The sequence below is a fragment of the Octodon degus genome, unplaced genomic scaffold (assembly GCF_000260255.1).
Source record: "Octodon degus isolate 3935 unplaced genomic scaffold, OctDeg1.0 scaffold00206, whole genome shotgun sequence".
Taxonomy (NCBI): Eukaryota; Metazoa; Chordata; class Mammalia; order Rodentia; family Octodontidae; genus Octodon; species Octodon degus.
In genome coordinates, this window is record NW_004524782.1 from 780511 (window position 1) to 789760 (window position 9250).

Sequence of the window (9250 nt, forward strand, 5' to 3'; positions counted from 1 at the left end):
CTGATCTGCATAGTGAAACTCTATCTCAAAACAAGAAGAGAAGGGGCTGGGGAGATGGCTCAATGGAATAAGTGCTTGCCTGGCAAGTGCAGGGACCTGAGTTCAATCCCCGGTTCTGCCAAAAAATAAATAAATAAATAAATAATAATAATAATAATAATAATAATAATAATAGGAAACTAATTTTCTCATGGGTCTTATCATCTATGTCAGATCTTATCCTGCCCCGTGAGGTTCACAACTGTCACTACCCTCAGGGTTTACAGCTTTGATCAGAAAAGAGGAGGATGGCAGTTTCTTGTTTCCAGTCAGGCACAGAAGGGCCAGACAAGGGCAAGCTTCCATGTTCCCTACACTCATTTTGTAAAACATGGTGCCAACAAAAGAGTCCAGCAGAATGATTCAGATTTTTTTGTGTGTTTGTACAGAAAGGATGCTGTAGTAAAGCTGTGGATTTTAGAGACAGAGTTGAGGGGGCCTTGAATTTTGAAAAGAAAAAAGAGAACAGAAAAGATGGCCTGATGTCCTCACAAGAAGCAAAAGGACTCCATCCTCTTCAGCCTCAAAATGACAGAAGAGGGGGGCTTTGTTTGCAGACAAGAGTCCCAGACACCATTGTTCTAGAATTCCAGTGGCCTAGGACAGTTGTTCCTCAGGATTTGGTGTGTAATAGGGGAACCCTATGACCCAGAGAGATGGAAGCCTGGCACTGCTCCACCTGACATCAGGCACTAGTGACATCTTCTTGGTGCTGCTTTGGTCCATGCAGAATGGAGGAGAATTGTAGTCAGGAAGACTTCCACCCCAGTGCCAGAAGAAGTTCTGGGGGGCCTGCCAGTGTGCCCCTGAGACTGTTGTGTGTTAACCTGTGAGTGTGAAAGTAAAGGTACAGTGGTGATCCCAGAAGGCTAGAGAAGCCGTGAGTGTGGATCATCCCACAGAATGCCATAAGGAGCCAAGGAAAGAAACCATGGGAGCTATGACCTCCAGAAGGGCCATGGGGACAGAGCTGCCCAAGCCCTCAGGAGTTCCCAACTTGCCACAGATTGTCAGGGATGCAGGTAGGGGTACTGTGGAATTTAATGTTTTCCTTCCTTGATTTCGGTGCTGCTTTTGTTCCCTTCCTTGCAATGCCCCTGTTTTTCACTTTTGCAATGGAACTTTCTATCTATTGCCTTGAATGTTGGATTTTTTTTTTACTGTTTCTTTTGGTGTGTATAGGGATCACCATGTGTGATGCTCAAATTGATTCATGCTGCAATGCTAGGATTGAGGGCACTAGGATGAAGCATGTGAACGCAACCTGCCATCGGTAGACTCCGTAAGAGATAACAAATAGAAAGGGCTGTGCTCGCCCCTTGTTGCACTGTTACTTTCTCCCACCTTGGGCTGTTCTCTTTCTCTAATACCTTTCTGCAGTGGCAGCATGCTTTACAGTCAGTCTATCATGGACTGATACCTCTGCAAACCATTCCTCCCTTCACTTGTGGGCGTCAGCTAATTTGTTTCAGCCCAGAGAAAAGAAACCAAAACTGTCCACCAAAAGTATCTGTGTTAATGGACTGGGCCCCAGGTGGCGCTATTGGGCTGTGATAGAGTAGAACTTCAGGTCCTGGGCTGCCAGTGAAGGGAACTAGAAGATTCAACCCCGTATTTATTTATTTATTTATTTATTTATTTATTTATTTATTTATTGTGTGTGGCCATCTCAGCCCACCAGGGGGCGGGGCTGGCTGGCATGTGGTGCTGGGGGATTGAACCGCGGTCTCTGTGCTTTGCTAAGCTTGTTCTAAGTAGGTGCTTTAGACCACTGAGCCATCTCACCAGCCCTCAACCCCTTTTTGTGTGCCTTTTGTTTTTAGGCCTTGAGAGGAGGAGGTTTTTCAGTCCTGTGCTTCCTGCCACTACCATCCAGCATGCCTACCAGAGGCCCAGAGCAACAGTTTGGCTAATCTTGGATCTGAACCCTCAAAACTGTGGACAAAATAAGCCTTTCTACTTTATAAACTAACACCCTTGGGCACAAGATGACAGTGACAAAACCAACAAACAAGTGAGATGTGGGAGATGGCTATACAGGACTACTAGATTTTTTTTTTTTTTTTTTTTTTTTTTTTTTTTTTTTGCTTCTTCTTGAGTCAGTTTTGCTGAACTATATTTTTAAACACATCGTACAATTTTACTAAATTTTACAATGTGTTGCCATGACGGGGACTATACTGGACAATTGCCATGAGTTCAGAGCCAGCCTGAATATCGTGGTGAGACCCTGTCTCCAAATCAAGAACCCAGACACAAAGAAAAAGAATAAAACAGGAAACTGAGGGAACGTAACAGATGTCTTTTTATAAGAACCATCAATTGTAGATTTTTCTCAAAATATCAGGACAAGTAGAACAAAGAAAGTCATCAGAAGGGGTCGAGTAGAGAGGCTTGGTGGCTCTGGTTTTCTGTGCTCTAGATCAGCACATACTTGTGCACAGTGGGCCAGCAGGTACCACCAGTGTTTAGCACTGTGTATCACATCTTCAGATCCCTGGCATAGCCATTGTGCCTCCATCTTCATCCTAGGTTTTGTCAGCCTGCCTTATCTTGATCTTTGCTGGGGCGTGATGCCTACCTCTTGGGCCTGGACCTCCCCCTGGTGTCTCTTCTGCCCACTGCAGTATAAGGCCCATCATGGAACCCTGAAGATGTTGAGAGACTTTTGGGACCTAAACCACAATTTTCCTGGTTCTCTGTGTCTTCCTTTATTTCTTTATCATTCTCACTTAAAATTTTGGGTAGCTTCACAATCATACTGATCCATTAGGGAAGAAACATTTTTCCTTGGCAATGTGTTCCAGCGCACATCTTTTTTCCATGCAGTTAATTTTTCTCATTGTCTTTTTATACTTTCTCCTTTTAGACTTTATTTTGCTGTCAGTCCTCTTATTTCAGAAATGTCTGAACCACTAATGAATTCTCACTTCTTTTTCTTTCCTGATATATGTGTGGATGGCCCTGTGTTTCTCTCCAAATACTATCCTGGGTACATACGACAAATGCGTGCTGTGCTGTCTTTAACACCAGGTAGGTTCGAAGTATTTTCTAATTTCCATTGTGTTTCTTGCTTGACATGTGGGTCTTTAGAAGTATTCCTTTAAAATTAAAGCACACAGCCGTAATGGTGTGGCTATCATTTTGTCATGTTTTGCAGCTTAATTGCACTGTGGTCAGACAACCTAGTCTCTCTACCATAACTTCAATTTTGTTGCAACTTGTTTCATAGCTTCTCTCAATACGAGGCTCATTTTTATAAAGGCCATCTGTGGTTGCTAAACGGAGGTATAATTTGTGTGGAGGAACACACAGTGTGGGTTTCAGGAGGACATTTCAATGCATTTTGACAAACACCTACACCAGCATTCCTGTAAAGTGCTAGGCAATTCCAATCAGCCCAGAAATTTCCCGCAAACCTCTCGGCAGCTCTCTCTATAACTACTTCACCACCCCACCCCATTCCAGCAAGGAGGCAATGCTGGTTTGTTTTGCCTTTTCTATAATTTCCTACAAATGGAATTGTGCAGTGCATGATAGTTTGTGTCTGATTTCTTCCAGAGTGTGAAGGCCTTCGGCTGCATCTGCTTTGCTGCCCATGCCGGTAGGACACTTCTTTTCATTCCCTTATCCATTCACCCAGGGAGTGGACACTTGTTTTGTTTCCAACTTCATTATGATACATAAAGCCACTATGAACATTTTGAGCCAAGCCTTGATGGGGTTTTTTTTTTATCACACCCAAATAAGTACACGTAAGCGAAATCACTCATCACAAGGATGACATATGTTTATTTTTGTCAGAGTATGCCACACTTTTCGAAAATCATTGTACCAATTACTGTGCACCCTCCAGCAACCCACGAGAGTGCTTGCAGCCCTATATATGAGGTATGAACAAAACATACATTGACTGCTTAAATTTTCTTACCATGAAAGACAGCGTGTTGTCAGTTGTCCTCCAAATTGTCCCCCCGGCCTTGTTTAGTTGTCCTATTGTGGCTGCCCCGATGTCCTGAATTGCTTCACAGCATTTATTTTCATGATTTCTTTTGACTTTGAGAAAGAGCCAGAAGGTGCACAGTTCCAGATTGGTGAATGAGGCAGATGAGGACAACATGATGTCTTTGATGAGAGAAATTGCTATAGAGATTGAGGCAGTCATAAAAATACACCCACGAAAGAGGACTCCAGAAGTGCTTTAAAGATAGCAATTCAGATGGGACAAATGTGCTCAAAGAAGGGTGAGTCTTCTGAAGAGGTGTAGTGGCACTGTTTAAAATTTTTAATGGAAGCACACCATATTTTCATCACATTGTTTAACCAGTGTTTGCTGCTGTCCATCTTATTTGCAGCCACCCTGGTCCTTTGTATGCATTTTGAACAAATTCTATATTCTCCAGGCATAATTCCATAAACACCCACAAACTACCAAGCATTATGCATTCCCAAATCATTAGTGTTTTTTTTTATCTTTCCCTCTCCCTTCTTCTCCCTCTTTGGTGCTGGCAATGGTGCCCAGGCCTCCTCCCTACAGGCAACTGGTCTACCCGAGATCCATCTTGAGTCCTTCTATGCATGTTTATCTTGTTTGTTCTATTTTTTTCTATTGGCCTCTCTAAAAATCACTTTTTATGAGACAGAATTTGTTGAGTTTACTTTTAGGTATTTTACCTCTTCATATTTTGGGCATCTGTTAAAAGCATACATAAAAATTGGACTATCTCCTTATACACAGATTCACAAATACTAAGCTTACTCTTGCATATGAATTCTCATGGGTACACTCTTTATAGTGAAGAATCCTATAGCATTCCTACTATTCATGAACCCTGGGTCTCCTCTGTCTCTGAGCCTGGAAGCCCCTTCTCTTTCATGATACTGTCTATAACCCTCTGTCTCCATTCTCCACCTACAGCACCAGGGTCCTGAAGCAAAGAAGGACTGAACATTGCTAAAATTGAGCCAACGGGACAACAATGGAAATAACTCCTCCAGTGCTGAGTAGTTAACCTCAGAAAGAAAGTCCCACACCTTCAGCACTTCCTGACTTGACTTCAGAAACTGGATGGCATGTATAGAGCTGGCTTCTCTTGACCTTCCAGGGAGGAACAGCTCCCTCTACAGTCTGTAGCCTCTTGTGGGAAGCTCCTATTTCCTGGACAGGAAAAGCAGGTCCTAGGAGGAAGTGCTATTTTCCAGGCAACCTTGAATGGGAAGGAAAGCAATGATGGCACTCTGAGCAAAGGTTGTGTTTTTCTTATACTTTATTTCTGGATCTTGCCTGGATCTTTGTTCTAGAGAACAAAGAGCTGAGTAAAGATTATGACACTAGAAGGTGCAGTGTGAAGGAAAGAATTGTAAGAGGGATTGAGCTTTTGGTTCTGTGAGGTGAGGTCCAACCTAGACCCAAAGTGTGAGGGGGTAGGCTAGACCCAGACCCCAAGTCTGAGGTAGGATGCCAGGTCCGGGCCTCTGTGTCTGAGGAAGTAGTGGGCCCTGCCCCACTGGGTATGAGGGAGAAATGACCTGAGAGTCTTTCTCCAGTGAGAAGGGTCTAGAAGCCAGAGTCCTGAATTCCTCCCACAGGTTCCGTGTAGCTGTGGGGTCACTCGTCCCAGTCCCGGCTGCTAACTGGTATAGATGGTTCGCTGGATCCAGTCAGTGAATTTGCAGAGGTTGGTGTAGACGCTTGGTGTACTGGGTTGACCACATGGGATGTGGCCTAAAGACACGAGGCCCTGTAGGGACCTGTTGCAAATCAGGGGTCCTCCAGAGTCACCCTGTTTTGCAGAGAGAGAATACAAATCCAAAATCACTGAGAGGTAGCAAATGGGGGTCAGAGAGGAGCCAATGAGGAAACCTTCAACACCACTGTCATCCCAGGCCAGACCCTGACCTCTGTGGCCCTGCTCCCCTGCACCCTTACAGCTGTGGCTTCCTTTGGGCTTGTTCTTGGGTTCTGTGTGTCCCTCCTTTGCCTCTGGGTGTCTCCGAGTACTCAAGGTGATCAAAAACTTGGTGAATGTTGCTGCTGAGTGTCATCAAACAGAAAGCAGACTCCTGAAACAGGACAGTGTGTCCCCATCCACCCTACGCCCCTGATCTTTCCTGAGAGACTTCTGCCTCTTCTCTGCCATCAAAGTGACCAGGAAGGTAATTGTTGCAAACTGCTTTGGGACATCTGGGCAGCCATGACTGTGTCACTAAAGATAGTCAGGAAAGAGGACTCCAGAGCTGCTTCAGAAGGTGACAAGAACTTGAGATAAGAGCATTGGAAGGGTGGGGACATTCTGAGGAGGATTCAGGCAATGTGTTCTTTACTGCAATAATTTATAGAAATTTGACTGTTCACTGTGTTTTGACCACATCCGGTGGTTCTCCCAGGGATCTCCATCTCTCTGTCTCTCTGTGTAGGTGTCTCTCTATGTGTCTCAGTCTCTGTGTCTGTGAGTCCGTCTGTCTCTCTCCTTGCCTCTGTGTCTCTATCTCTTTACCCCTCTGTCTTTTCTGTGTCTTCTCACCTGTCCTCTGCCTCCCTATTCTGGTTCTCACTGCGTCCCTTTGTTCCCTGTACTACTGGTCCATGTCCCGACTCACGTGGCACGAGTCCCTGCGGCTCTGTCCTCCGCCCGCACAGAACATGCTGTAGTGGTACAAGGAGTCGTAGACCTCGCTGCAGACCTCCTGGGGTACCACGGAGATGTTCACGCACTGAAGCCGACTGGGCAGTCCACCTGGGTACAAAAGGGGTCAGTGGCCCGCAGGGTGTGCCGCCCTGCAGCAGGGGCAGAAAGTACGCAGGCCCCCGCGGACTCACCGCTGGCCAGCCGACCCCAGCCAGAGACCAGGCACTCCTCCCCAGCAACGGGGCACCTGGAAGCCACGCTGATGGTGCGGATGGTGCTGGACTCGGGCACAGCCTCCTTCAGCTTGATGAGCATGATATCGTTGGCGAAAGAGGGGTTGTCGTACTCCGGGTGCTGGATGGACAGCAGGGGCTCCAGGACGCGGCTGCCTGGCTCCTGGCTGGTTTCCAGGCTGTGCAGACCCAGGCCCACACTGTAGGAGCTGAGGACCGAGGGCAGGTGAGGCCTGCTGCCCTGCAGGGTTCCAACCAGGTGCTGGCATCCCCGTGCTCCCTTGCTAAGAGTGGATCTACGACTTCAGATCCCTGGGACCTCGGTCAGAGGGCTGGAGACCCCTTCCCACCACCGCAGCCCACACAGTCCCTGAATCCCATCTGGGCCTGTGCCCACACTCACTCTAGCAAGCAATGCGCGGCTGACAGCACCCACTGAGGATGCACCAGTGCTCCGGAGCAGAACAGTTCGTTGTCCACGAGCAGTGCTGCCTGCCAGGGCTGCGAGTGTGGGGTGCAGTCCTCGCCATTGATGATGTGAGCGCCTGGGTAGGAGGAGCCTAGGGGCAGAGCCAGGGATGAGGGCTGGCCTGTGGGAGTGACCGTCGCTCCCGGGGGTGGGGCTACAGCGTGGGGCGTGGCCAGGGCTTCTGGGGCAGGATCAAGGCCTGGGTGTGGTAAGGGTTTTGAAGATGCAGCAAGGCTTTGGGGACAGGAGCAGGACCTGCTGGAGTGTAACCTTGGCTAGGCTTACGCTCACGATGCAAGTGGGTGTGAGGTCATGGCGACTGGGGCCGTGGGCAGGGCTTCAGAGTTGGGGTCTGCAGTTTGGAGGTGGGGTCAGCCTTGTGGGTGCTGACTGGGCTTCAGGGAGGGGTTCAGGAGTTGGGGACTGCTAGAAAGGACAGTGATGCTCCCCAGGAGGCCCTCCAGCCAACTCCTGAAAAGGTATAGTTAGGGCTAAGCATAGTTCTGGTCTCCAGGGTCAACACAGGTTGATTGGAGTGGGTTAAAGTCTGGAACTTCTGCCCTTTGGCATGTGACCTCCTAGCCAATCACCACACCCAGGATGGCCTAACAGACAGACAGACAGACAGACAGACAGACAGACAGACACACACACACACACACACACACACAAAGTGTTAGATTTCAGGGGTCCATAGACTGGCAACCTGGGGAGCATCGCTGTCCTTTCTAGCAGTCCCCAGCCCCTCCCCTCTGCATCTTTCACCCGGTCACTTTGGAGGTACTCCGGGCCACGCATTGTCAGAGCTGGGCCTTCAAGAACACCCAGTGTTTTCTTTCTGGGACAGTCACACAACCTGCCACACACACAAGCAGATCAAGGAGGAGTCACATGTGAACAGCCTCAGCGGGAGACCTTGTCCTAGTGTCACATGCATTACCACAATATGTCACACATGCACACAGAGATACCTGTGACTCCAAGGACGAGGTAACCCAGGATCCAGCTCCAAGGGTTTCCTGCTGTGACCATCATCCCAGGACCTGGGGAGGTGGAGACTTAAGTCAATTTGCACAGAAGGGGGCTCTCAACCCAAGCTTTTCCACCCTTCCCCACCCCTCTTTTTTTCCTTCCTTCCCTGGGATATTGTAGGAGCTGTAGGATCCTCCACCATCCAGCACCCCATCCCTCAGAGGTAGAGAGCTGGTGGAGAGGAGGAGTCAGAGAAAAGCCAACCATCTGTGACAGGAAAGAGATGCAGGTGTGGACCTTTAGGGACAGATGAAGGCCCAAGAAGAAGCAGGACTTGAGAGGTCAGGTACAAGAGAGGCCAAGAGCAGGGACTCCAGAAAGAGGCCCTCAGAGAGCTGCAGATGTAGCTCTAACCAGGGATGGGGGCACCTACTAGACAAGGAACAAGGAGACAGGTCCCCCAGGCAAGGATCGCGGTGACACAGAGCTGAGCTTTTGGGTGGGGCCCCTGCACTGCTTACCTGGCTGCCTCCTGGCTTCTGGACTCTGCCACAGGCTCAGCTGTGCGGAGTTACCTCCTGCAGGGCCCCAAGGGTTTATAAGCCCTCAGTCTGGGCTGGCCTGCCCCCCAGGGGCACATTCCAAGGGGGGGTGCTGCAATCTGCCAGTGCCAATCTCCTGGGAGGCTGCCAAGCCAGGAGGAGGGCAGGGACCAAGAGGGGCTGGAACCAGGGACCCAGGGAGGGGACCCCGGGGCGCACCCCCTTGCATCTTCCATTCTCTTCCTCTCTATTTCCCTTGTCTCTTTCTCTTTTTTTCTTGCTCTTGTCCTCTTTCATTCTCTTTTGGAGTCTTCTGTCTTTTGGCATTTTCTCTTTCATTGCATCCACCTCCCTCTCCTTTTCCTT

At 48.6% G+C, this 9250-nt stretch overlaps 1 protein-coding gene across 3 annotated transcripts; it reads right to left on the bottom strand.

The window, feature by feature from the left end:
- Nucleotides 1-5669: 5669 nt before the first annotated feature.
- Nucleotides 5670-8405, bottom strand: LOC101573164 (kallikrein-4). Of its 3 annotated transcripts, XM_023704914.1 has the most exons (6): nt 8332-8405; nt 7615-7625; nt 7305-7446; nt 6860-7110; nt 6640-6776; nt 5670-5822 (listed from the first exon to the last, which is right to left on the bottom strand). In XM_023704914.1, exons 1-6 carry the CDS (start codon nt 8403-8405, stop codon nt 5670-5672), a joined length of 768 nt encoding a protein of 255 aa, XP_023560682.1. The 3 variants fall into 3 exon arrangements, with proteins under 3 accessions (XP_023560682.1, XP_023560683.1, XP_004644690.1); XM_023704915.1 differs by lacking the exon at nt 7615-7625 and having other exon boundaries at nt 7305-7461; nt 8342-8405; XM_004644633.1 differs by lacking the exon at nt 7615-7625 and having other exon boundaries at nt 7305-7486; nt 8334-8405.
- Between the last annotated feature and the right edge of the window lie 845 nt (nt 8406-9250).